The sequence below is a fragment of the Peromyscus californicus genome, unplaced genomic scaffold (assembly GCF_007827085.1).
Source record: "Peromyscus californicus insignis strain IS unplaced genomic scaffold, ASM782708v3 Scaffold_4__1_contigs__length_199733344, whole genome shotgun sequence".
Classification (NCBI taxonomy): domain Eukaryota; kingdom Metazoa; phylum Chordata; class Mammalia; order Rodentia; family Cricetidae; genus Peromyscus; species Peromyscus californicus.
The window spans coordinates 62,237,971-62,265,242 of record NW_026294562.1 but is presented as its reverse complement, the minus strand read 5'-3'; the positions used below and the strand labels follow the sequence as shown (position 1 = coordinate 62,265,242).

Sequence of the window (27,272 nt, the reverse complement as noted above, 5' to 3'; positions counted from 1 at the left end):
TCTTAACAGCTAAGCCATCTCTCCAGCACACCCACCCACTTTTTAAAATAAGGTTTGTCTATGTAACCCAGGTTGGCCTTGAATTGGTGCAATCGTCCTGCCTCAGCCTCTCGGGTGCTTAGTTCGTTTGCTAGGGCCACCACAACAGTTTAAGTTGGTTCTCTTTGCGTCCCCAGACACCTGTCTTTGGAACTCTATCAACACCAACCACTGCCACACGCTAGAACAGTCTCCCAGCAAGGCGGAGCACGCGGCCGGTCTCCTAGCAACCGGACCGCGTCCCTCCCCGGGTAGCAGCTCAGGACCCGGCCGGCAGCGCCCAGCATGCCCTGCGGCTCGGCGCGCACTACGCGTCCCACAATGCTTCACGGCCCCGCCCCACTCCCGCGGAGACCCCGCCGGGCGGCAGCGCGACCCCTGCCCGCCGCCCGCAGCCTGGCGGGCTGCGCAGGCCGGGCGCCATGCGGAAGGGCGAGCGCAGAGTCGCCGGAGGCTCGGAGTCCGGGTCTCCGCTGCTCGAGGGCCGCCGCAGCACCGAGTCCGAGGTCTACGACGATGGCACCAACACCTTCTTTTGGTGAGGGGCTCCCCGCGTCCCGGTCCGGGCTTGGGACAGGCGGTTTGGGTTGGAGTCGGGGACCGTCAAGGCCAGGATCGGTCGGGGGAGCGGCGCACCGGGGCTCAGAGGCCGGCAAGCCGGTGGAACACCCCCCCCCTCCCGCCCCCGTGGTCGTCTGCGTGTGAGATGGCGAGTGTTTTTCGGGTCGGGGGAGCCCCGGAATGAGCTCTGGAAGGCCTCGCCACCACACATTAGTAACATGCAGGCTTCCCCTCCGTTGGACAGTTGGCGTCCCCTGCTCCTCCCCGGTGGCATTGCCCTAAACTGGCCTGATGGGTATGGCATGTCTGTGTGCTAGGTTTTGCTCATTGCTACCTTTTTCAGTGACTCTGGCCTGCACAGCTCAGCCCCTGACAAGTTTTGGAGTCAGGCTGCCTCCTCTGCCTTTAGTTTGAGTGAGTGCCTAGGAATTGCAGGTGCTTTGCTCCTTTAAAGGGCCATGTCACCGCCCTGGCTGACCAGCCAAATGTGTGATCCCATGACCTTGGACTAACCCTTCACCTTTCCTCATTTGTGAGAAACGACAAAACTCATAAACCAGAGAGCATGCTTCATGAGAGGAATGGTTTTGCCGTGTGTGTGTGTGTGTGTGTGTGTGTGTGTGTGTGTGTGTGTGTTTCGAGACAGGGTTTTTCTGTTGTGATAGTTCTTGCTGTCTGAGAACTCACTCTGGAGACCAGGCTGACCTCGAACTCATAGAGATCCACCTGCCTCTGCCTCCTGAGTACTGGGATTAAAGGTTGCACCATCATTGCCCAGAAGCTTTACCGGTCTTTACTTCAGATGGCTGTTTCCACCCACCTATGCAATACTGGGTGGGTCCTGTAGATAAGTGGGACCCAAGTGCAGAGAGACAAATGCATACCCACTGGGGATACTAAGTGGAAGTAGCTTTGAGAGAACAGCAGTAGCAGTGCTGAGAGCACATTTAATCAGAGTGAGAGAAGCCTGGCCGAAAGTGATTGGATAATTCAGAAGATGCCATTACACAGATAGGATTCTCTGAGGGACTCTGGCTTGTATCTCTGGCTTGCAAGAGGGAGTGGTAGCTGAGGCTCTGGTGAGATACAGTTGAAGTAGCAGGAAAGTGGGTGGGTGTAGGAGATAGCTTTGCATCTTATATTAGTAGCGCTTTCTCCGGGTTATGGACAGCTTCTGCAAGGGGTCCAACCAGTACTTCTTTTCAATATGATGCCCTCTGGTGACTGCGAAAACATTAGAAGGGAAAGAAGCAATTCCAGCACTCGGGAGGCAGAGGCAGGTGAATCTCTGTGAGTTTGAGGCCAGCCTGGTCTACACAGTGAGTTCTGGGACAGCCAGAACTACATAGTGAAATCCAGGGTGGAGGGTGGGGAAGAGAAAGCATGGGGCAACTGAAGTTGTGAGTATGGGGCCAGAGCTAGTGCCAATGGATTTCTCTGACCGTTGAGGTCCTTTGGACATTGAAATGACCCAGAAGAAGTCAGGCTGTCCTGACCTCAGGACTGACCCCATACCTCATCCTGCTTGACAGGACATGTGGTTTCTAATCCCATAACTGACCCCATACCATCTCCTTCACATCCTGCCTGACAGGACAAAGGATTCCTCTTCCCTTTCAGGGAAATGATTCCTGTAAAATCCCTGGCCCACACCTGATTCTTGTTTTTATAAACTCTGGCTTGCCTTCAGGGCCAAGAGTTCTTTGTGGCAGGAGCCTACTTTTGGTCCCCTGCTTAAATAAAGGACTCTAATTGGCCTTATATTCATGATGGACTATACATTACTCAAGTGGATATTTCAACATCATTCTCTGTCAGGTAGCCCCCACCATGCCTCTTCGGCAGGAGGGAGGCACCACCCTCCCCCATTATCGTTGATGGCCACTGGAGAAAGAATCCTGGAGTGGGCAGCTGGCTTACCTTTCTTGTTTTATATTCATTTATTCATCCAGTCATTCTTCAGTGTGTATTTTGGAGACCTCTACCGAGTGCCATTACTATCTTAGGAGATATGTCAGGAAACTAAACAGGGGCTCAGACGCTAGCACAGTCCTGGAGCTTTATTTAGAATGTGTTCTGATGTCCTGTCTGTATCTGTACCATGTATGTGTGCAGTGCCCCTGGAAGCCAGAAGAGGGCGTTGGATCTGATAGTTAGTCCTTGGGACTAATAGTTCCAGACTGATGGGGTGCTGTATGGGTGTTAGGGATCCAATCTGGATCCTCTGGAAGAGTGGCTGGTGTGGTTGTTTATTTGTTTGTTTGTTTTGTTTGTTTTTTGAGACAGGGTTTCTTTGTGTAACAGTCCTGACTGTCCTAGAACTCACTTTGTAGACCAGGACTCACTGAGATCCACCTGCCTCTGCCTCCCAAGTGCTGGGATTAAAGGCGTGTGCCATCACCGCCCGGCACAGCTAGTGTTCTTAACCTCAGGGCCATCTCTCCAGACCCCCAGTGTCACTTTCTAACCTACTCCCACCAGCATGGAATCTGTGACAATTTGAGAATTGGTAGTCTATGCTTGAATCTTAGAGCTTGGGACCTCTGGTGAACCTTCTAAGTGAGTTGAGGCAGATATCACCAGTGCATCCTCAATAGTTCTGTACTTCTGCAGCTTCAGGTGTGTGTGGATAATCACTGTGGACTAGGGCTTGCCGAGGTTTGCCCACATCTAGCAAACATGATTTGACAACTCATACCTGTTTACCTATCAGGTCAGCAGGCCAGGAAGGCCAGTGTAAGAGGCTAGGAGCCTCTTGCAGACCTGGGGCGAGCCTTCTCCCTTTCTTGGCAACACCCTCATGTTTCCCTGGTTGGTTCTGGCAGGGCTGCCTTCCTTCCCACTCAGCATGGGGAGCATGGTCATCTCTAGGGAGGAACAACAACTGGGTATTTTCCACTCATAGCAAGGAACCAGTTTGTCCTCGTGCTTGCCCCATGCAGTGACTGAAGTCCCAAGATTTACATAGGTCAGCTCTCATCCTGGGCCTAGTCATGGGACCCAGACCCTCCCAGTGTCTGCCCACACTAGGGAGGAGGAAGCACACCATTGCACAAAGCTGACATTCTGGAAGGGGAAAGATGACCTGCCTTTGGAATCTGTTATGCACATGTGTGTGCGTGTGTGTGTGTGTGTGTGTGTGTGTGGTGAGCTAGACAGGGTGCAGCAAGGTAGAGCTTGCTCTTTAGCGATCATTGACTGATACATTCTGAAGTCTACCTGCTGTGAGTTTGTCTGGCTGATGCCCTTGCCTCTGGATCCCCCTTCCTGCTGCTTTACTTTTCCCAGGTCAGGGGAGGCCAGGTACTTGGTGACTATGTGAACGATAGGGCAAACAGTTACCTCAGGGGAAAGGTGTTCTTTCTTTTTCAGATATTCCTGGTATATTTAAGAGAAGTTAGAGATAGTACTCCCGGCCAGGCGGTGGTGGCCCACACTTTTAATCCCAGCACTTGGGAGGCAGAGGCAGGTAGATCTCTGTAAGTTGGAGGCTAGCCTGGTCTATAGAGTAAGTTCCAGGACAGCCAGGGCTACACAGAGAAGCCCTGTCTTGAAAAACCAAAAAAAAAAAAAAAGAAAGAAAGAAAGAAAGGAAGAAAAGAAAAGTCAAGGATGCCCTCAGCTTACTGGCTACTTCAAAAACTATGGGAAGATCAGTGTACTAGTAAAAAATAACAGTAAAGGAACCAAGTAACCAAGGAGCTGGAGTAATTTTTTAAGCTCTATGGAAAAGAGCTGGGGATTGTACCTCAGTGGTAGAGTACTTGTCTGCCATATGTAAGGCCATAGGCCCACTCCTCAGAACTAGAGGAAAATGGGGAAAGCCTTCCATGTTTAACTTGTGTTGGTTATGTGATCCTGTCTACCTGTGCTGTAGGCAGTACATCCCAACCCCTCTGGTACCCATGGGAATGGTCAGTCAGCTCGGGAGTGCAGGTCAGACCCTCTGCTGTGCTGGGTGAGTGGGTATGGCGAGTCCTTGGTAACCTCTGCTCTGACACTACCTGTGTGCTTTGGATTCAGGCGTGCCCACACCTTAACTGTGCTGTTCATCCTCACCTGTGCACTGGGCTATGTGACTCTCCTGGAAGAAACACCTCAGGATACAGCCTACAACACTAAGAGGTAACTGCTTATGTGCGGAGGGTGTGGTGCTCTGTGGTGCTCTGGCCAGCCCAGGATCTGAATTCTCCTTGTACGTCAAAGTGACTAGCTTCTGCACCTTCCCTTGGCACTGTGTAGTAGTTCTTGCCCAGGACCCTACTTTGAAGTAATAGGGTGTTTTGCAGCAGCCTTCGGGGTGATTCCCCCTAGCTGGTGTGCATCTATGGTGGTGTTGATGCCAGCACTTTCTAAATATTTAAACAAACTGCGTAAGAGGCCAGGTGGACAGTCCATGACCACCTGTGACCATGCTTCTCAAGGTTCTCCAGAGCAGCAGGTCACAGGCACTGTTCTGAGGCCAGTGCCCAGCATACAGAGTACTGACAGGCTTTCCTATTGCTCCTCTAGTTCTCTAGCCTGTGTATCTGCCCTGGAATGCTGCCTGGCAAGACAGGTCCTTCTTGCTCTGGGAGGGCTAGAGAGGAGACCAGAGAGGATTTAGTAGGCAGAGGCACAGGGAGATGTCAGAAGTCTGTTAAGATTTCAGTGCCACCTTAGTTGTTTGCCCTCCAGACTTTTGGAACCTCCATGGTCCTGACACTTGTAGGCCAAAATTTTGTTTTTGGAAAATGGAAGTCTTAGTACTTTGCTATAAGAATTGAGTGGGGTAGGGCTGGAGCAATGGCTCAGAGGTTAAGAGCACTGACTGCTCCTCCAGAGGTCCTGAGTTCAATTCCCAGCAACCACATGTTGGCTCACAACCATCTGTAATGAGATCTGGTGTCCTCTTCTGGCTTGCAGTCATACATGCTGTATACATAATAAATAAATAAATCTTAAAAAAAAGAAAAAAAAGAATTGAATGGGGTAATAGTGAGTATGGTGTGAACATGTGGATGTAGTCATTCCCTCCTCCCCAATCTCTGTGGGTCTTGTGAGAGTGACATCACATCAAACAGCTCACCATCAATGTGGTAGACTCTAGGACATAAGGATACCCAGCCTGTCTGGGATGTAGAGCCACCAACAGTGAACCTTTGTAATGGAGCTTATGCCCTTGGGTACAGCTGGGTTCTTATGGGTAAAACACTGCCGTCAGGCTGCTGGACCCACAGGCTCCCATCTGCCTTTCTTGGGCAATACAGGTACCTTCTCTCTAGCTGGTTTCCCAGCTATTCCTGGCCCATTTTCTGCGAGTTTTTCTTTACTGTTTAGTAAGTTCCGACTCACAATCAGCTTCTTAGGAGTTTCCTCATGTTTTCTGAGCTTGAGATGGCTTGATTCCAGGCCCACCAGCCCTTCTCTAGTCCGTCATGTCTGGCTGGGCCTATACTGGCACTTCCTGCTCATTCTCATCTACAGGCCTGCCTGTTTCTCCCCTCTTTCTTGGAAAGGCTTCCATCACACTCTTAAGTCCCAGGCTAGGCCTGTAAGCTCAACATGCTCTTAAGGAGCTGAGCTAGTACTGAGAGAAGAACTTGTGCTTCCTGGGCCACTAGGCAGGGTCTGTTTTGCCCTTCCTGTCCTGGTCCTGGCAGAGGGACCATCTGCACATACTAGCCCCTAGGATATGGAGGCTGTAGACTCTTGGTTGAGCCTACATCTGCTCAGAGGGAATTTTCAAATAGAACTGGTCTTAACTAGGTATGATTGCTCATACATGTAAACCTAGCACTTGGGAAACAAGAGGCAGAAGGATCAGGAGTTCAGGGTCAATCTTGGCCACATGGTGAGTTCAAGACCAGACTGGGCTATGTGAGACTGTATCGAAAAACAACCAAAAGGACATGGTGGTACATACCCTTCTGGCACTGGGAATGCAGAACAGGCAGGTCTCTGTGAGTTTGAAGCTAGCCTGGTGTCCATAGAGAGTTCCGGGACAGCTGTTGCTACATAGTGAGGCCCTGTCTCAAAAACAAAACAAAACTGGGTCTGAGTCTGTTGGAGTTCTCTGAATTCATCTCTGTGTACTTGGGCATGGAGGGTCAGTAGCATTCTTTCTGCAAGGCTAGTAAGAAGTCCAAAGAGATGGGACATGGCTACACCTCAGAAGGTGTTCTCCATGGGCTGAATGTATGGCTTAGGGGCCTAGAATTTATCCCAAAAGGTTTCTCTATAAGAGAAGTAAAATTAGCTAAAGATGCCCAGCTCTGAGGTCACTGGAAAAGAGTTGTCTCAAGGAAGAGCAGGAACACGCAAAGGTGTTCTGGAATGGTCACCAAGCACCTGCCAGAGCAGTTACAGAGCTGTTGTCCACCCAATATGTTGGTCCTGTTGTCAATACTAGGTGACCCAGACCCTGGAGAGTCCAAGAGCTCAGAGCCCCAAGCTTAAGGAGGGTGGCACTGTGGACCTGTGTGGATGAGGCCACTCTTCCTCCAGCACTGAGCTCAGGGGAGCTGCCTCACTGCTCCTCCAGGGGACACTAGACACTCATTCCTCATGTTCTTTGTCTCCCTCTTTCGTCTTTAAGAGCATGAAGGAAGTGACCTTTCTGGCCTGTAATTCTTTTGATAGAGCCTGGAATCTGCTATTTTCTCCTCCCTGGGAATATGTGGGAGTTTTCTTATGCCCTTAGGGTAGCCTTCATGTGTCAAATATTTTTTTTTCATTACATTTGTTTCCTTTGTGTATATGTATATGTGTGTTCAAGTGTATACAATGCACATATGCACAAGTGTCAGAGGACAACCTATAGGAGTTAATATTCTCCTTCTAGCATGCAGATCCCAGGGATTGAACTCAAATTGTCAGGCTTAGTGACATCCATATTACCTGCTGAGCCATCTCACCAGCCTTATAGAAAATATTTTATAATTTTTGCGGTGTTGTGGATGGAACTCAGACACTCACATATACCAAGCAAGCACTCTTGCTTGCTCAGAGACACAACCCCAAGACTTGCTTATTTTTCATTTAAACAAATATTTTTATTTATGTGAATTATGTGTTAGGATAGGTGAGTGTTCTCAGAGGCCAGAAGAGGGTGTCGAATCCCCTGGAGCTATAGACAGCTGTGAGTTGCCTTATGGGTGCTGGAATCTGCATCTGGGTTCTCTGGAAGAGCAGCATATGCTCTTAACCACTGAGCTGTCTCTCCAGCTCCCCAAGATTTATTTATTTATTCATATTTTTTTATAATTTATTTTTATTTTACATGCATTGGTATTTTTGCCTTCGTATATGTCTGTGGGAGGGTGTCAGATCCCTTGGAACTGGAGTCACAGACAGTTGTGAACTGACATGTGGGTGCTGGGAATCGAACCCAGGTCCTCTGGAAGAGCAATCAGTGCTCCTAACCACTGAGCCATCTCTCCAGCCCCCCTCCCCCCAGCATTTATTTTTAGCATTTTTCTTTTTTGTTTCTCAAGACAGGGTTTCTCTGTGTAGTCTTGGATGTCCTGGAGCTTGCTCTGTAGACCAGGTTAGCCTCAAACTCAGAAATCTGCCTGCCTCTGCCTCCAAGTGCTGGGATTAAAGGTGTGCGCCCAGCTATTTTTAAATTTTTTCTAAAGATTTATTTAATTTTTCATGTGTATATATGTGTGCCTGTGTGAGTTGTGTGTACTCTGTGCATATAAGTGCCCACAGATATCAGAGGCATTGGATCCTTTGTAACTGGAGTTACAGGCAGTTACAGTGAGCTTTCTGATTCGGATGCTAAAAACTGAACCCAGGTCCTCTACAAGAGTAGCCAATGCTCTTAAGTACTGTGCCATCTCTCCAGCCCCTTTTGGGAAGTCTTTAATTTCAACTTGTGTATCATTGTTTTTGAGATGTGGGAGGAGGGGGTGGTCACTGTATTGCCAGTCTGGGCTTGATTTTTGGATTGTGTGTGTGTGTGTGTGTGTGTGTGTGTGTGTGTGTGTGTGTGTGTGTTGTTTTTTCGAGCAGGGCTCTGGCTGTCCTGGAATTCACTGTTTATGTGGATCAGGCTGATGTGGAACTCACAGAGATCCACTCGCCTCTGCCTCCCAAGTGTTGGGATTAAAGGTGTGCTTTACCACGCCCAGCTACCAGTCTGTTCTTGATCCAGGGCTCAAGTAATCCTTTTACGTCAGCCTCCTGAAGAGCCAGGACTCCAGGCACAGACCACTGTTTAATTTTTTTTCTTCTCAAATCAACCTTATTGGCCTATTTTTTTTTTTTTTTTTTTTTTTTTGAGACAGGGTTTCTCTGAGTAACAGTCCTGGCTGTCCTGGAACTCACTTTCTAGACCAGGCTAAGCTTGAACTCACAGAGATTCACCTGCCTCTGCTTGCTAAGTGCTGGGATTAAAGGCGTGCACCACCACCACCACCACCACCACCACCACCACCACCACCACCACCACCACCACCACCACCACCGTGGCCTATAATTTAATGCATTTCTAATAAAGTTACAACTTGGTAAGTTGAGGTACATACACCTAACCTGTGTGCCTGCTGCTGCCCAGGAGTGGAGTTGCTGTGTTGTTCTTCTGTGTCTGGCTTCTTCTCCACGGCAGTGGTGTGTGTCTTTGTGGACTGTTGGACTGTTGTGCTGTGCCACACAGATGCTCATGATTTATCATCTGCATGGGGCACTTAGGCTCTCTCACTCAGTTGGTGAAGTGTCCATTCCATCTACAATTTAAAAAGTTGTACAAAATTAAAGGCAGACATAATGGCACACACCTGTAATCTCAGAACTCAGGAGTTTGAAGGAGGAGAACCCTAAGTTCAAGGCCAGTCTGGGCTACATAGCAAGAATCTGCCTCTTTTCTCAAAAACAAAAACCCACCCACATTTTTAAAAGAGCAAACACAATTAAAATCTGTTGATACACACATGTGCTCCCAGCTGCTCTGGAGGCTGAGGTATGGATTGCTTGAACCCAGCCTGGACAGCATGAGAAGTCCGTTCTCTAGAAAGTAAGGTAAGGGGGCTGGAGAGATGGCTTAGCAGTTAAGGGCACTGGCTGCTCTTTCAGAGGTCCTGAGTTCAATTCCCAGCAACCACATGGTGGCTCATAACCATCCATAATGAGATCTGTTGCCCTCTTCTGGCCTGTAGGCAAACATTCAGGCAGAACACTGTATACTTAATAAATAAATAAATCTTAAAAAAAAAAAAAGAGAGAGAGAGAGAGAAAGAAAGAAAGAAAGGTAAGGACCTGAGTAAAAGACCTGGACTTCAGGAAAGACACAAAGCTACACAGAGAAACACTGTCTTGAAAAACCAAAATAAGACCTGGACAGACTGCTGGAGAGACGGCTCAGCTGTCGGCTCAGCTGTTGAGAGTACATACTGTTCTTGCTGGTGGAACCAAGATCAGTTCTCAGTACCCATCTCCAGCTCTAGGAGATCTAACACCTGGCACCTGCACTTACGTGCACATTCCCACATACATGCACATACATACATTTGATTAAAAGGAATAAAAGTAAAGCACTCGGAAGGCAGAGGCAGGTGGATCTCTGTGAATTTGAGGCCAGCCTAGCCTACAAAATGAGAAGGGCTGCTAAACGGAGAAATCCTGTCTCGAAAAACCAAATAAATAAAGAAATCTTGGAGGGGGAAAGACCTGAACAGCTACCTTACCAAGGAGGAAGCTGAGGGAAACAGCATATGAAATGTGCAGCACTTGACATCACAGGGCATCTCAGACTTAAAACAGTGAGATGCCCCCACACACCTGCAGGGAGGACTGAAATGTAAGAACTGGTGAGGGTTTGAAACAACAGCGGCTCATCCCTTACTAATAGGGATGCAGAGTGGCCTGTCCACGTTGGAAAGAAACTTAGGGAACTAATATCTCTTTCTTAATTTTATGTGTGTGTGTTGTGTCTGTGCACCATTTTTGTGTCTAGTGCTCATGACAGATCTGGAACTGAAGTTAAAGATGGTTGTAAGCTGTCTTGTGGGTGCTGGAAATCAAACCTGAGTCCTGGGCAAGCATCCAGAGCTCTTAACCACTGAGCCATCACTCCAGCTCCACTGTGTTCACATGTGGTCCAGCATCAAGCTTCTAAGGGTGAGATCAATAGTAGAGCATTAGAGCATTTGTGTTTGCATTGTTGAGGCTCTGAGTTCCATTCCAAGTGACACACACACACACACACACACACACACACACACACACACACACACACGAAAACTATCTTAGATGGCGATGGTGACTAGGACCCTAAGAAGGAAGGCGTCCAGACAAGAGAATCAATTTATAGATACACTGAGACACCTGAAGTGCCAGGGGCTGAAGTCTTTAAGAACAGAGGCAGAGACGCTGCAAGAGCTCATGTACTGGATGACAGCTGAGCCCATGGGTACCTGTACAGTTGCTGCTGCTGTGTCTTTGATGTGCCTTTGTGACAGATGCCAGAAACCAGCGGAGTTTTTATGTCACCAAGGACAGAGGTCAGAACTGTCCCCTCTGGGAGACATCAGAAACAAACTCAGGTTTAGCTCAATACGGAGCTAACAGGTGGTTACAGTAGTATATGTTATCTATAACACTTCAGCTTCCCGTATCCACCAGCCTCATCTCTGAGGGGTCAACCCAACTTTGAAAACATTTGAAAGGGGACTGGAGAGATGGCTAAGTGGGCAAGAGCACTGGCTCCTCTCCCAAAGAACCGAGTATCTACATGGTAGCTCACAACTCTAGTTCTAATTCCTTCTTCTGGGCTCTCTAGACACTGCATACATGTGGTACAGACATTCATGCAGGCCAAACACCCAAGCACATAAAAATAAATAATTTTGTTTCTTTTGTTTTGTTTTTCGAGACAGGGTTTTCCTGTGTAGCCTTGGCTGTCCTAGGACTCATTCTGTTGACCAGGCTGGTCTTGAACTCAGAGTGCCTCCCAAGTGCTGGAATCAAAGGCATGCGCCACCATACCTTGTTGCTGGCTGCTCAGTTTTGACTAAGGCCGTTGATGTCAAATGACCTAAGAACACTGTAGGCTTTTCTGAGTTTCAGACACAACAGGAACCTCTAGGCCCATTGTGGGCCTTTTCTGCCTCAGTCCTGGCCTTACAATGACTCCAAGGAGTCTGGGTCTCTCACTGCAGAACACTAGAAGCCAAGATCTGGTGCTGGGTGTACTTGTTGCCACTAGGGTAAGGCTAGCTTTAGGCTCTGAGTTCAGAGAATGGCATGCACTTGCCTTCACCAACCTATCTCCACACATACAATTACCCTGATATCTGTGGGTGTTGGTTTTAGGATCCTCCAGAGATAATGAAATGTGCGGACACTCAAATCCTTTACATGCAGTGCTCTCAGTGTATAGCACACAAATCTCCCATTTACTAAAATCATCTCTAAACTGCATATACTAGCTAATAAAATGTGGCTGTTACCTACAGAGCTGATTCAGTGCGTGATGGACAATGACAAGGAAAAAGTCTATACATGTTCAGTGTAGATGTGGTTTCTTTTCAAACATTTTCTTTTTGTGGGGGTAGAGGGAGTGCGGGTTTTGAGACAGAGTTTCTTTCTTTGTGTAGCCTTGGCTGTCCTGGAACTAGCTCTATAGACCAGGCTGCCCTTGAACTCACAGAGATCTGCCTGCCTCTATATCCCAAGTGCTGGGATTAAAGGTGTGTGCCAAAACAAAAAATGTTTTCTTTTTTTAAAAAAAATTGTGGTGGTGTATCTTTAGTACTAGCACTCAGAAGCAGAGGCAGAGGCAGGTGGATCTCTCTGAGTTTCAAGCCAGCCTGATCTACAGAACGAGTTCCAGGACAGCGAAGGCTGGAAAAAAGAAAGCAAAAAGCTGAGCAACAAAATCAGTAAAGTGATGTTGGAATATTACCCAAAGCATGAAATCTCATATACAGGAGTCCATAGTGAGATGTGTGATTAAATCATTAAACAGGAGCAAGAGGCATAGTTCCCATGCAGAAAAATCCCACGTGGACGGGCTCTACCTGAGGAAGCTTTAAGCCCTGCACCTTTCCTGCTCCTTCCCCAGAGCTCATCAAGGGGGTAGAGGATTGCTCTGTAGAGAATAGCTGTGCTCAGGGTCAGCATCAGAGTCCTAAGAAACAGATCAGGTAGATAATGGGGACTATAGTTGGAGACCAAGGGGTGTTTGACCCCTGGGCCTTCCTCCCCAAGCCTGCAGCCATATTCTTACTGTGAGGAAAGCAACAGGGAAGTCTTCAGACAGGCTGAGGGTCCTGCTTCCAGCTGGGTCACCAAAACCAGCCTGTCACCACCTGAGGAGCCTACAGCGATGTGAAGACCCATCATCATTTTTCAAGGGCTTTATGAGGGCTAATCATCATGTGCCCGAGTGGATGAGTGGTGACACTGTAAATGACATGAGAAGCCTAACCCAAGGACATCTGAGAGGGGAAGTGACTCTGTGCATCAGCCGAGTGGCTGCCAGACTGAGTGTGGGCTGTTGCTCACACCTGATCCTGCATGCCAGGGACTGGCTAACATGGGTGTCCTCTGGGGTCCCTGCTGCCTCCCACCTCTGCCTGGAAGAAGCTTGCGCACACTGAGGGGCTGTTTGTTCTTTATTTGCAGAGGTATTGTGGCCAGTATTTTGGTTTTCTTATGTTTTGGAGTCACACAAGCCAAAGACGGGCCATTTTCCAGACCTCATCCAGGTAACTCGCCATTTCTTTCTCCATGTGTGCTACGTAGCCCTTCTGTTCTGAGCAGCTGCTGTGTCTGTGCCGCTGGATGTGAATGTCCTGTCCCTGCTCCTCCTGTGGCTGCTACCTGCATGGCAGGGATAGCTGACTAGACTTCCTCCACTTGTTCCTCAACTGTTCTATGGCTCTCACCTTCTTCCTGCAAGACCAGGGTGCCCTAGGATCATAGGAGGGCTGGAGAGCTAGCGGTCCTGTTGGGTGCTGTCTCCATCACCCCTTCTCCAAAGTTCTGACAAATCCCTGGCATCAAATTGCCCCATGTGAACCTCAGTTGGAGGTCACAGGCCACCACCCACTTTTCTCCTCAGTTGCCCAGAGCTCAGACTAGGAGACCCCTGAGGCTACAATTTGGTTGATGTGACTCAAGGGCCTCATCATATGTTTAGAAACATGTTTCTTTCCTGTCTCAATGGGAGTATAAACTGTGGAAATACAGAAACTATTTTTTAGGCATTTTAAAAAATAAACACTTAAATTTGGATGTGTTGTGTATATTTATTTATTTACCTATTTTTAAGAGTCTCACTATTACTCAGGCTATTCTCCAATTTCTGGATTCAAGGAATTCCCTTGCCTCCCTTCCTTAAAACTAGGACCACAAGTGAGTGCCACAACACTGCTGGTTCCTAGGTTTTGATTGTTTGTGGTTTTTTGTTTTTTGTTTTTGTTTTTAAAGATTTATTTATTATGTATACAGTGTTCTGTTTGTATGTATGTCTGTATGCCAGAAGAAGGCACCAGATCTCATTATAGATGGTTAAGAGCCACCATGTGGTTGCTGGGAATTGAACTCAGGACCTCTGGAAGAGCAGTCAGTGCTTTTAACCTCTGAGCCATCTCTCCAGCCCCTTTTGTTGTTTTTGTATTGTTTTGTAAATTAGGCAGTCTTGAGGTTTTGCCCATATGTCTCTGTGTACTTACCTGATTGTGTAGCAAACCACTGTAGGAGCAGAGATAAGGAATTATCCCTGAGCTTGTTAGCCTTCAAGATGGGGCATGTCTGCCAAGAGTAAGTCAGTTCTGAGCTGGGAACAAGACAAGACTCCCCTGTGGCTCAGAAGCTCTGAGCTGGGACCTTCGGGGATCCGAGGAGGCTGTGTGGTCTGTGATTGCTGCTAGATTACTGAGTTGCCTCAGAGTCTTAGTGAGCTTCCGCCTCTGGGCCTAGCCAGCCTTGCCTCAGTAGTAGGGTTTGGAGCAGAGCCCCAGAAAAGCAAAATAATTAAAAAGTGCCCAATTTGCTTTGTTTCTCCTTTGACACGTTTAATTGTGATGTTTCAGATGGCACTTCTGAAATAAGTCTCTCTCTCCTAATGATGACTTGAGCTCTACCATACAGTGGGAAAATCAACAGAACCTACAGAATTTTATTTGGAGTTGACATTCTCTGTTTTGTAATTGAATTATGATTATTACACACACATGCATTTGGTTTTCACTGGAAAGGAAAGATGCTCAGTTTTAGGTGTTAATGTTGTACACATTGCTTTGTTAAAATAAAACTACATGTGTACAAGGGGGTGGGACTGATTGCTAAGTGCTTGTCCTGTGTTTGGAAGAAGAGGGCTGTAAGCCCATCCGGGAAGGCATACTTCTCCCTCTTGGATGCCGCATCTCAGTGAACATGACAGATGGGACCAGACTGGACACTGGAAGTGTCTCTAAGACCGTCTAGTCCAGGGGCACAAGCCCTCTACCCTGGCAAGCTCAAGTCACCGTGTCTGGAAGGGTTTAGAGCTTTTGGAGGCTCCCACTGGCCTCTGAGCCAAGTGACTGTTGCACTAGCTCCCAGTACTTGGATGTTGGTCTTTTCCCTCTTTTGTTTTTTTTGACAGGATCTCACTGTGTAGCCCCGGCTGCCCAGAACTCACCCTGTAGACCAGTCAGGTCTTCAACTCAGTATCTGCCTGTCTCTTTCCTGAGTGCTGAGATTAAAGGCCTGTGTTACCATGCCCAGGAGTCCTCTCCCTCTTAACGTGCATGCTCACCTGTGCGTCACTTTGAGAGCTCTGCCCTGCCTTCTCTCGCTCCGCTGTAGTTGCTTTGCATAAGCTCCAGGCTTCCTCACCATTCCTTGTCTTACTTATGCAGGAAGTCTGTCCTCAGCCATCTCCCCGCTCCCCCTCACTATGTGTTAATATACTGAGCATGGAACCGTCAGAGCCGCCAGTCAAAAGGCCTGTGATGTAGCTAAGTGAGACTTCAACAAGTAGCACCATGGGAGGGACAGCTCAAATGTGTTCCACTCTAGGGAGGTTTCCTGCAGGCCTCTGCCCTCGCCCCTACCTCCTGGTCTGCACTTAGGAGGACCCAGTCAGGCTGCCTCAGCTGGGACCATTATTTGCCTGGCCTCATTAGAGCAGCAAAATGAGGTTTCAGCTGACCTGTCTGGGGAGTTGCTTTATTTGGAAACTTTAATTGGATTCCAAGTGAACACCTTGAAATAGGTCCTGGTTCTTTTGAAACAGCCTCCCTCCTTGGTTTAATTTTTTTTGTTTTTGTTTTTTGCTTTTGTTTGTGTGCAGTGCTAGGAGCTGAACCCTGGGCCTCATGCTTACTAGACAAGTGTGCCACCACTGAGCTACAACCCCAGCTCCTTTCCTAGTTCTTTTATCAGTGGCTGTGTCCAAAGCTAGGGTTCAGATGTCATCCCCAGCACTGCTAAACTGCCTGTGTTCCTTTCTCACATTTTATATTTGGGTGGACAGGGGACACTGACATCACCACCAGAGATTAGAAGATTAGGAGGGGTGTATGGAGGCAGTTGGAAATTTAGGGGTGGGCCTAAAGGAGGCAAGGATTCAGGTGGTTCAGCTTCTGATTTGGGCTCTTCCTTAAAAAGAGTATGGGAAAGACAGGAAACAGCAATAGCAAAGAGATGGTGTCAGCCTCAGAATTGAGGACATAAGATAGATGTTCCTGTTGGACCGGGTGGTGGTGGCGCACGCCTTTAATCCCAGCACTCGGGAGGCAGAGGCAGGCAGATCTCTGAGTTCAAGGCCATCCTGGTCTAAAAAGTGAGTTCCCGGACAGCCAGAGCTGTTACACAGAGAAACCTTGTCTTGAAAAACTAAAGAAAAAGAAAAAATGTTCCTGTTGGAATGTGTGGCTTTAGGTATCTGGCTCTTCTTTTAAGCACCCCCACCCCCACCCATTACACAAACTCCGGTGGTGTAGGACATCCTGCCGCCCTCAGCTGCCATTGCACCTCTAGAGCTGTGAAGGTTTTCACACAGGCTCTTCCCACACTTTAAGTGGGAAGAACATGCATAACCTCCATCTGTATCCGAGTGACATGAGCAAATCCATTAAGAGCTTCCCATCATGTTCCCATCTGGGTTGGTCATTCTCAACCAAATGGATAGGTCACACACCCTGAATGCTTGGAGCCTCCCTGGCTCTTCAGTACCATGGTGGTGTTGAGGGTGAAGGGTATTTGAATATCAGAAGTCTGCTGATACGGTTTGTGTTAAAGCACCTTCCTAAATGAAGAAGACTAAAACTTTATACTTATTCATGATTAAAAACGGAACATACTAGAATTACAAGGTTCTCTCTCATCCCTGAAAAGGGTGTCCAGCAGAACCTGGTGCAGGTCAGCCCCATGAGTAGTAGATAAAAGAGCAAGATGCTGTCATCACCTCTTCTACCCAACATTATAGGCCTCTGGACCTCTGTGGGAAGGCAAAATGAAACCAACTCCTCAGGACTGGAGTAGAGGAAGCATTTCAGAGAGAAGATCTCTGTGTAAATTTATTTAGGCCTTGCTTATAAAAATTCTATGAAGGACACCTGAGCACTGACCGCCCCCCCAAAAAATACTGTCTGTGATCAAGAACCTCCTGCGGCTGGGTGGGGCCTAGAGCCCCAGAGCAGAGCCCCTGACATTGCTGTTGTCTTGTTGTAGCTTACTGGCGGTTTTGGCTGTGTGTTAGTGTGGTCTACGAGTTGTTTCTCATCTTCATCCTCTTCCAGGTAAGCAGTTTTCCTTGGTTGATAAAATAGGAATAGATAACAGAGGAGGCCTTGACTTGTCAGTCCCCAGAGTCCTGGCAAGAAGCCACCAGGCAGGACCAGCATAGGTAGCTACAAACTGTCTCACTCCAGGAGGGCCCACATGGAGGACTGTCTTAGTGTAGGTGCCCGCAGAGGCTGCTGCCATGTCTGTGTACAAGCAGGGACAGATGTAGAGAAGACAGCTCATCTGATTTCAGGACAGGAAATGTGCAGGTTTGCCCCTGGCCTGGAGCTGAGCAGCTGCAGCTTTAGGAACTTTGGCCTACCTGGGACCCACAGAGCTGGTAGGGCTGGCAGCTCACCAGGGGGTGGAGCGGGGATGGAGTGTCACACTGTGTTCACTGATGGTTCACTCACTGAACTCTGAGCTTCATGGGTGAGTGGCCGGGTTTGTTACTGTGCCATCTGTGGGAGTTATTTAGGGCCGAGTCCCTGTGCATGGACAAACATCGTAGTAGGGCCCAGAACAGTTCTTTCTCTAGAAAACTCACTCAAATCCCTTGATAGTCTCTTCTGCCCTGTAGTCACCTGCCATCTGTCAAGACCTGTCTCAGAACAGCCCATGTGAGCCATGTGAGCTTATCATACCTCTGAGGTCCACCCAGCCCTATCATTGGCACAGTGCCTCTTCCTGTGGCTGAGAGACATACAGGATGGCATTCTGCCCACTCAGCAGACCTGAGAGGCATTTGGTTTCCCATTTGGAGCTGTTATGAATCAAGCCGCTTTCAACACTCCTATCCGGCCTTGTATGGACACAGACCTCCATTTCTGTCCTAGACAGGCCGTAGTGGTCTCATTGGTCACATCACACATGTGCCTTCAGCGGTTTGAGGAGCTGCCAGGCTGTTTTCCAGCATGGCTGTGCCATCTTGGATCCTACCAGCACTGACTTAGAATTCCTGCTGCTCTATACCCTTTCTTTCAGTTCTGTTGTGTGAGTGCTCAGAGTGTAATTGCTGCTGGTGAATGGAATTATATCTTAATGGGTATAAGGTGGCATTTCTTGGTTTTGTCTTTTTCCTAGGAGCCAGGGGTCCACTTGAAAACACCACAGCACACCTAGGTTCACATCTTCTGGGCTCCTCTGGACTATGTAGTTCTCAGGCTGACCTTGCTTCTCATGGGCTGGCAGCTCTGCAGAGGCTGGTGGGTGTCTGGTTGGTCAGGTGGCAATGCAGTCTTCCACACTTTGTTCTTCTCTTTCAAGATTGCCCTGTGTCGGCTGATCTACATTTCCAAACGAGTGATAGACTCACTTTCCGGCCATGTAAAAGCCCATGAGATTTCTTTTTCTTTCTTTGCAGTGCTGGGGATGGAACCCAGGCCTCCTGCATGCTAGGCAAGCGCTCTACTACTGAGCCACACCCAGCCCTAGCAGGTGAGATGTTGACAGGGGTTGCATTGATCAGTTTAGAATACTGCCATCACAACGTCATTAAGTCTTGCGATCCACGAACACGGGATGTCTTTCCATTTATTTAGGTCCTAAATTTCTTCCTACTGTGTTTTATAGTTTCCATACTGTAAGTTTTGTACTTCCTCCATTAAACTATTCCCAAGTATTTTACTCATTCTAATGCTTTTCTTAAGTGGAATTGTCTTCTCAGTTTTGTTTTGGATTGCTTGTTAATAGTATGTAGAAATACAGTTTATTTCCATGTTGATTCGTGCCCTGTGGCCTTGCTGGACTTATTAGCTCCTGTACTTCTGTAGGATTTGCTGTTTTCTAGTTCGTGCCATCTGCCTTTTTCCTAGGGCTCTGTTCCTTTCCTGAAGGATGGAGGACAGTCTTAAGAGACTGCAGTCTGGGAACTGGGTTTGCTGGTCAGGTGTCCCAGTCCTCGGCTACAGAAGCAGCTCCGTTTGTGTTGGCCTGTGTGTGACACTTCTTTGCTGTCTGGTGCCTTCTGTTTCCTACTCTTGCCTGCCTCCCCTAGCTGGGCCTTCCAGCAATGTATTGAGTACAAACATGGACCTCCTTGACCGGTTCTTGATCTTAGGGGACTATCTAGCCTGTTTGTCCTGAGCGTGCTGAGAGCGCTGACTTTTCCCAGAAGCCTTCACCAAGTGGAAGCAGTTCAGTTGTAGCTGGTTGACTGCTTTTATTATTAGATTTTGTCAAATGCATTTCCTGCTTTGAGATGGTTATGTGAGTTTTTCTTTATTGATGATGGTATTTATATTGATTAATTTTTTTTTTTTTGGTTTTTCAAGACATTGATTAATTTTTTAAAAAATTATTTATTATATATAATGTTCTGCCTGCATGTATGCCTGCACACCAGAAGAGGGCACCAGATCTCATTGTAGATGGTTGTGAGCCACCATGTGTTTGCTGGGAATTGAACTTAGGACTTCTGGAAAAGCAGCCAGTGCTCTTAACCTCTGAGCCATCTCCTGAGCCTTATATTGATTAATTTTTAAAATGTGGTTCACTTGGGGTATCCTGTTCTGCTTTGTTTTTGAGACAGGGTCTTGTTGTGTAGCCCAGGCTGGCCCCGAGCTTGCAGTAGTCCTCCTGTTTCTACTAACCGAGTGCTTCGGTCAGAGGTGTGCAGCGCCCCGTACTTGGCATGACTTTTTTACCGGTACCTGTGATGCATTCCTGAGATGCGGTGGTGGTGTATGACCCCGTCTGTAGTCTGGATTCAGCCTCCTCGTATTTTGCCTAGGATCTTTGCATGTATATTCAAGAGACACATGTCTTTGATTTCCTGGAACTGTTTTTTCTGGCTTTGGCATCAGAGCTAATTAGAATTTGTCTGATGTGTTTGTTAGGATTTGACTGGGGTTAAGGTATATGTCATCTATCTGTCCATGGGGCTTCTGCCTGGTAAGACTGGCCTGGATTGTGGATATGCAACACCTCTCAGTGTCCCCTCCATATGGTGCCCTTTTACTGCCTATTTCTGTCTGCTTTCTAGAAGGAAGTTTCTGTGTGCTATCCATGTGGGAGGAGGAGCCAGGACTTGAGCTCCACTACCTCAGAGTTGTGTGTCTGTGTGTTACTGGAATTCCTCTTAAGGAAAGGCCAACTCTTTTCTACCATGTTTTAAGTATCTAATAATTTGTTGGGATCAGTGTGGCTCAAAGTTATTTTGTTTCAGGTTGTAATCAAATACTGCTTTTATGTTTTTCACTGAAGTTCTTTAGGCCATTGGCAGCTCTCATTTAGTTTCTATCTTGTTTGACACACTCCCTTCTTTAAGGGCTCTGGGTTTTTTGTTTGTTGAAGCCCTTCCTGACTCATACCATAGGATGCTCCAATTGTATGCACCTACCCCCTACCTGAGACCTGGACTCAGCCTTTTCCCATGGCCCTGTTCCTTTCCTGAAGGATGGAGGAGATTCTTAGGAGACGGCAGTCTGGGAACTGGGTTTGCTGGTCAGGTGTCCCAGCCCTTGCTACAGAAAGCAGCTCCGTTTGTGTTGGCCTGTGTGTAAAACATGACTGTGGTCATAGCAGTTTAGTACTCTCTCTTGAAGGTCCTTCTGCAGCCTGGCTACTTCCCATTTGCTCACCAGCCCTCCACAAGAATGCCACGGGGTCAGAGGGTTGCTGCATGTTGATCAGGGGCAGCAGGGGTTTTGTACCTAGGGACAGGTACCCCTTGATTCCAAACTTCTACCAAGCCCAGAACTCGCCTTTTCTGACTTCATTTGAGGCCTCAGGACCTTAGCTGGAAGGTGGTTTCAAGAACATTCCTGCCTCAACGTTTCCTCAAGTCTTGATAGTTTTCAGGACACGTGGCATTAGCAAGATGGCCATCTGTGGAGTCTGCACCAGGAACAGGTGAACCCTGACCTTCCGATCAGGGGCTAGCCTCAGAGCTGGTCCTGTCTGTGGTGTGTTTTCACTTCCACCTCCTCTGTGGACCTCGGCTGTATCATTGAGTCTCTGGGCCTTTGAGCCTCCTTTTGTCCTAGCTTGTGGTTTCCTCCTTTGCGTCCAAAAGTGCTTCCTCCACTGAGGGGACAGAACTCTTATCAGCTCTGCATATCCAGAAAGATGGGGTTGTGCCTGGCAGAGTGACCTTGGCATGGCCCTGGACTGTGTGGAAAGGCAGCAGTGTAGGCTGCCTCTTCTGGATAGGGATCTAGTGCTGTATCCCCTGGGAGAGAGTGTTGTAGGGGGCTGCCTGGCATTTGTGCCTTGATGGCTCCCTGGGACTCAAGGCACCCCCAGGTCTCCAGCCCTAGCTGGAGTGGAAGGGCCGTGCTGACCCAGACAGAGCTCACACCGCAGACTCCTCCATCCGGGCTGCCCTGCTGAGCCTGACCACGCTAATGGCTCTGCTTTGCAGACAGTGCAGGATGGCCGACAGTTTCTGAAGTATGTGGATCCCAGGCTGGGAGTCCCGTTGCCAGAGAGGGACTACGGGGGCAACTGCCTCATCTATGATGCTGACAACAAGACTGACCCCTTCCACAACATCTGGGTAGGGGTGTTCTCCTCCACTGCAGGACTTCAGGAACCCCAGGACTGTCCTTCACTGTATGGGATCAGGCAGGGTACCCTGCAGGACTGCCCCCCTCCTGCTTTTCCACACTGCTCCTTCAGGGCAGTGTGGTGTGGCTCTGCACATGGGGTCCAGGCCCATGGTCCTGTTCATGTTAGGTGAGGCTCCAGCAGAGAGGCATCCTGCTCTCTGTTACCAGCATGGTCATCTGAAGGTGTCCACATAACAACATACTTGCCAGACTCTGACTTGGCATCAGCCTGAAGGGTGGGGAGGGGGAGGGAAATGACGCTGGGCCTCTGCACAGCCTGAGGTTGTATGGTCCCTGGAAACTTGCCCAAGATACCACAGGGGAGGAGACTGCCTGAGGGAGGAGCCGCCTGAGGCGGGAGCTGTGCCTCAGGGTCACATCCTTGTTACCTACAGGACAAGCTGGATGGCTTTGTTCCTGCACACTTCATTGGCTGGTATCTGAAGGTAGGGTGACCTAGCTGGCCTGACACCCTGGTTCTCTCTAGTTGCCCTTCCTCCATGTTCCAGGCCATTTGGGGCCACAGTTGACCTGAGTGGTAGGTGGGTGAGCCCTGGTAAGGAAGCACTGCCATCCTGAGAGTGTGTGTACAATACTGGAAGTTTCCAGGTTTCTCGGTAGGACTCAAGTGCTAGTGCTGACCCTGCTACCTAGATCTGTGCCCTGTCCCCAGCACTGCCGCCTGTTAGGAAGGGACGGGGGAGATGGCAAGGCAGGAGGCCAGGTCAGCCTGCGGTCCTGGTGCACTCCACAGCAGTGCTGCCCACCAGTTAACAGCACACACCTTGAACCAGGCCTCCTGGCAGAGCTCAGTGCCAAACCTCTGGGCCCCTCCATGTTAACCAACACTCTTAAAGGTAGAAGGGCAGCTGCCCATCTAGTACACATACCAGGGACTCCCCAGGCTGGGGGCTGGAGGCAGGAAGCAGGGGTAGTTTGTTTGAAGGGCACAGTCTGTAGGGGTGAATGGCAAAGCCTGATGGGGTGCTTTCTGGCACCTCACAGACCCTCATGATCCGTGACTGGTGGATGTGCATGATCATCAGCGTGATGTTCGAGTTCCTGGAGTATAGCCTGGAGCACCAGCTGCCCAACTTCAGCGAGTGCTGGTGGGACCACGTAGGTGCAGCGGGCAAGGCGCAGTCTGGGTGGGCCTGGGCCTGTCGTCTCAGGCCCCGTGGCTAACACCTCTCCTTTCCTGACCCAGTGGATCATGGACGTGCTCATCTGCAACGGGCTGGGCATCTACTGTGGCATGAAGACCCTCGAGTGGCTGTCCTTGAAGACATATAAGTGGCAGGGCCTCTGGAACATTCCAACCTACAAGTACATCTTGGGAGTTGTAGAGGGAACCACAGAGCTTTGGGCCCCCAAGCACAAGGCCTTGCTGCTCAGGAGGGTGGCAGGCAAGATGGTCTTTGTCCTCCAGACATTAGAGTGGTGGAGAGTCAACTGTTTCTCCTCCATCTGGCCCCTGGCCTGCTTCTCTCAAGAGGCTGTGGGTGTGTTCGGTCACCTCTCATACAGCCCAGGTTAGCCACAGATTTGCTGTGTCATCTAGGGTGACTGTTGCCCCCACCTCCCAACTCCTGGGAGGACTAGTGTGTATCCTTATACCCAGTTTCTCTGCTACTTAGGAGATTTAAAAAAAAGAAATGATACCAGAAATGATGGCATACACTGATAGATTTCACTGCTTCAGGGAGCTGATGCGGGAGAATTCTTTGAGCACAAAAGTTTGAGGCTAGTCTAGGCAGTCCAGTGAGACTTTGTCTCTAAACCAAGAAAAAGTGGGGGCTGAGAATGTAGCTCAGCTCAGTAGAGTACTTACCTACCATACTCAAAGCCCCAAAACCACATAAATCAAATGCGCTGTAATCCCAGCACTTGGTGGTAAAGGCAGATCAGGAGTTCACAGTCATCCTCAGGTATATAGTAAATTTGAGGCTAGCCTTAGCTACATGAAACCTAGTTTCAAAAAAATAAAACTAAAAGTTAGCCAGGTACAATGGCATACACCTTTAATCCCAGGAAGGTAGGAAGATTTCTATGAATTGGAAGCCAGCCTAGTCTATATAGTAAGACCTTGTCTCAGCAACAAAGGTGAGGTGCACGACTTTAATCCCAGCACTCGGGAGGCAGATAGGTCGTTCTCTGAGTCTGAGGCCAGCCTGGTCTACATAGCAAGTTCCAGGACAGCCAGCACTACATTACAGAGAGACCCTGTCTCAAAAAAAAAAAATAAATAAATAAAAATAAAAAGGCTGGAGGAGCTAGGCAAGACAGTCCCAGCACTGAGATGGTAGAGGACAAGAGGATTGAGACCCTGGTCCCAAGCACCACAAAAGAGAAACAAATTGGGGGACGGTAAGGAATGAGGTCCCCTCCTGTCTGCGTGCCTCGGGTATGGGAATAGCCCCCTGAGTAGCTGTGGGATTTTGGACAGGACGGAGCCTGTGTCTGCTGAGGGCAGTATGCAATGGCTCTCGAGCTCGGGCAGCAGCTCCGCGACCTGGCCGTTGTCCTCAGGCTCCTGGCTTTCTGGTTCCCAGGGGCAAGATGAAGAGGATTGCCTTTCAGTTCACGCCCTACAGCTGGGTGCGCTTTGAGTGGAAGCCAGCCTCCAGCCTGCACCGCTGGCTGGCCGTGTGTGGCATCATCTTGGTGGTAAGTCCCAGCAGCCTGGTGACTGTGTATCCACACACCATCAATGGTTACTTCTCAAACTGACGAACTGACCTTCTCCCATTCCCTAGTTCCTGCTAGCAGAGCTGAACACATTCTACCTGAAGTTTGTGCTATGGATGCCCCCTGAACACTACCTGGTCCTCCTGCGGCTGGTCTTCTTCGTGAACGTGGGTGGTGTGGCCATGCGTGAGATCTATGACTTCATGGATGAACTGTGAGGGCCGCCCATAAGGCCTAGGGTGTGGGAGGCAGGAGCCCGGGAGTCCCAAGGGCATTTGGGGTGCTGAGCAAGCCAGGCAGCTGCTGCCTCTCTGCAGGAAGCCCCACAGGAAGCTGGGCCAGCAGGCCTGGCTGGTGGCAGCCATCACAGTCACAGAGCTGCTCATCGTGGTGAAGTATGACCCGCACACACTCACCCTGTCACTGCCCTTCTACATCTCCCAGTGCTGGACTCTTGGCTCCATCCTGGTGCTTACATGGACTGTCTGGCGCTTCTTCCTGCGGTGAGTGGGGATGGGACCCCAGGCCATCAGGCTTCACTGTGAGTGACGTCTGTCCCCCTCTTTGCTTGAATACAGACAAGGCTCCATCCATTCCCCACCCTTGTCTTGTGGCTCTAGCTGCCTTGGTCCCTGTACTCTCTTTGAGTTTCTGCGGCTCTGCCTGGTAGATCCAGGTTCTTGAGGTTCAAGGTAGCCTGCCTTGCTGCCTGTAGCTGGCACTCCAGCTTAACCTCTACTCAGCCAGCCCCAGAACTGTAGCAGGTGTAACCTCTTGCAGAGCAAAGTATCCAGGTGTCTATGGGCCACGTGCTGGGGGCTGCTGCAAGGACAGGTGCTAAGGTGGCTCTGCCGCCCCACAGGGACATCACCATGAGGTACAAGGAGACCCGGCGACAGAAGCAGCAGAGTCACCAGGGCAGAGCCGTCAACAATGGGGATGGGCACCCAGGGCCGGATGATGACCTGCTAGGAACTGGGACTGCAGAGGAAGAGGGGGCCATCAATGACGACAGTGTACCTGCTAAAAAGGAGGGGGCCTCAGCCGCCTCATGATCCTCCCCCTCTTCACTGGCCTTGTGCCATAGGACTGTCCCATTTCTCCCATTCTTATGCTCCCTGCATCAGAGGAGGGGGGGGGTCTATCCCCGCTCCACCAGGGGCACCTGAGTGTACATGTTTGTGTGCAGGTAGGTGTGTGCACATATTGGCTCCTGACACTTCTCCAGGGCTGTGAGCTGACCAGTGAGTCTGGAGCTTGCTCTAGAGCAAGGGTCCTGCCCTGTCCTGGTCAGCCAAGGCCCTGGCCCATGGTTTCCCTGTGCTCAGTCTCAGCACAGGCCAGGAGAGGCATCTCGGCACTCTTCCTCTACCTTCTGTGGGGTAGACAGAAGCCCCGTGAGACCCTGTGGCCCCACCCAACTGGCAGCAGCAGAAGTGAAGGATGTCACACCACCAAGATGGCTACAAAGTGGTGGGTCTGGAGTCAGTACTGAGCCGTTTCCTTTGGAGCCTTCTTTTAACCCGACTCTAAGCTGAAGGCTGTGTACATGGAGGGAGGTCGCCAGATTGGTCCCTTGAGGGGGACCAAGTCAGAGAGTCCAACTTGGAGACCTGTACCCCAGGTGCTAGGGTTTGTTGTCACCATGGCTCCCCGAGTTTATAGTTGTACTCTTGAGCAGACAGAACAAATAAAGTGATGGCGAAGGTACACAGCCTCTGGCTGCCTTCTCTGCCCCATGCTCCCAGGGACCTCGCAGGGGGCGGGACTACTCCATCCGTTTGGAGTTGGGTGTGTGCGTGTAGTTCTCACTGGACTTCGAGGGCTGGGGACACAGCTCTCCAGGGCCAGGCATAGCTGCTCAGGACATGTCCCCTGCCTGCCACATTGTCTCTCACGGGCTGGGGCTGGTGATCACTGAAGAATGACTATGGGAGATGACTGAAGCTAGCTTTACAGTTGCAGCCATTGGGAATGCAATGACAAACCACTTGTCTTCTGACAAGTTGAGTTGTCCCACAAATGCAAATGTGCAAGGCTTGTCTCAGTCTACTCAGGCAACGTGTTGTTTCTTGGGGGTTTTTGAGACAGGGTTTTGCTGCATAGTTCAGAGTGGCACAGAACTCCATATACAGCCCAGGCTGGCCTCAAATTCTTGCCAGTCTTCCGGCCTCAGCCTCCCAGTTTCTGGAATTACAGGTTTGTGCTACTATGCCTGACTAAAAGATTCTTTTAAAAAATATTTAATTTTTTTTCTTATTTTTAATTAAGTATATGAGTGCAAGTGCCCATGGAGTCCAGAAGAGGGCATCAGATCCCCTGGAGCTAGAGTTAGAGGTTGTTTTCTTTCTTTTTTTTTTTTTTTTCCCAGAGCTGAGGACCGAACCCAAGGCCCTGTGCTTGCTAGGCAAGCGCTCTACCACTGAGCTAAATCCTCAACCCCCAAGTTAGAGGTTGTTAGCTCCCATCTCTCCAGCCCCAGGTACTACTCCCCCACCCCTTTACTCTTTTTTTTCCCCCTGAGACAGGGTTTCTCTGTGTAGCTTTGGACCCTGTCCTGGAACAACTCGCTCTGTAGACCAGGCTGTCCTGAAACTCACAGAGATCCTCCTGCCTCTGCCTCCCGAGTGCTGGGATTAAAGGTGTGCTCCACCACCGTTTGGCCCTCCCCACTTTCTTACTGCTAGTGTTCAAGGCAGTCCAGATGTCTCTGACAAACTGATTTAGTTTGTT

General features: G+C 49.3%; 2 protein-coding genes across 4 annotated transcripts in view; one reads left to right on the top strand and one right to left on the bottom strand.

Moving 5' to 3' along the window:
* Positions 1-463, bottom strand: part of Ano9 (anoctamin 9) — a 32,380-nt gene extending 31,917 nt beyond the window's left edge. The window contains exon 1 of the mRNA XM_052760119.1: positions 383-463. Coding sequence (XP_052616079.1) covers positions 383-463 — 81 coding nt within the window. The remainder of the gene's footprint in view (positions 1-382) is intronic.
* Ptdss2 (phosphatidylserine synthase 2) lies at positions 290-26,249 on the top strand. Of its 3 annotated transcripts, XM_052761025.1 has the most exons (12): positions 290-577; positions 4,624-4,725; positions 13,210-13,292; positions 17,248-17,315; positions 21,665-21,799; positions 22,247-22,297; positions 22,857-22,970; positions 23,059-23,177; positions 24,404-24,518; positions 24,608-24,753; positions 24,857-25,042; positions 25,402-26,249. In XM_052761025.1, the coding sequence occupies exons 1-12, from the start codon at positions 462-464 to the stop codon at positions 25,592-25,594; spliced, it is 1,428 nt and encodes a 475-aa protein (XP_052616985.1). In that variant the 5' UTR covers positions 290-461; the 3' UTR covers positions 25,595-26,249. The 3 variants fall into 3 exon arrangements, with proteins under 3 accessions (XP_052616985.1, XP_052616984.1, XP_052616986.1); XM_052761024.1 differs by lacking the exons at positions 21,665-21,799; positions 22,247-22,297 and having other exon boundaries at positions 367-577; XM_052761026.1 differs by lacking the exons at positions 290-577; positions 13,210-13,292; positions 17,248-17,315; positions 21,665-21,799; positions 22,247-22,297 and having other exon boundaries at positions 4,701-4,725.
* The last annotated feature ends 1,023 nt before the right edge of the window (positions 26,250-27,272 follow it).

Excerpts from the sequence above, each read along its gene's own strand:
- Ptdss2 (XM_052761025.1), top strand. The coding sequence starts at position 462 with ATGCGGAAGGGCGAGCGCAGAGTCGCCGGAGGCTCGGAGTCCGGGTCT. Across the intron at positions 24,519-24,607 it reads TGTGTGGCATCATCTTGGTG|TTCCTGCTAGCAGAGCTGAA; the intron begins GTAAGTCCCAGC and ends CCCATTCCCTAG. Across the intron at positions 25,043-25,401 it reads GTCTGGCGCTTCTTCCTGCG|GGACATCACCATGAGGTACA; the intron begins GTGAGTGGGGAT and ends GCCGCCCCACAG.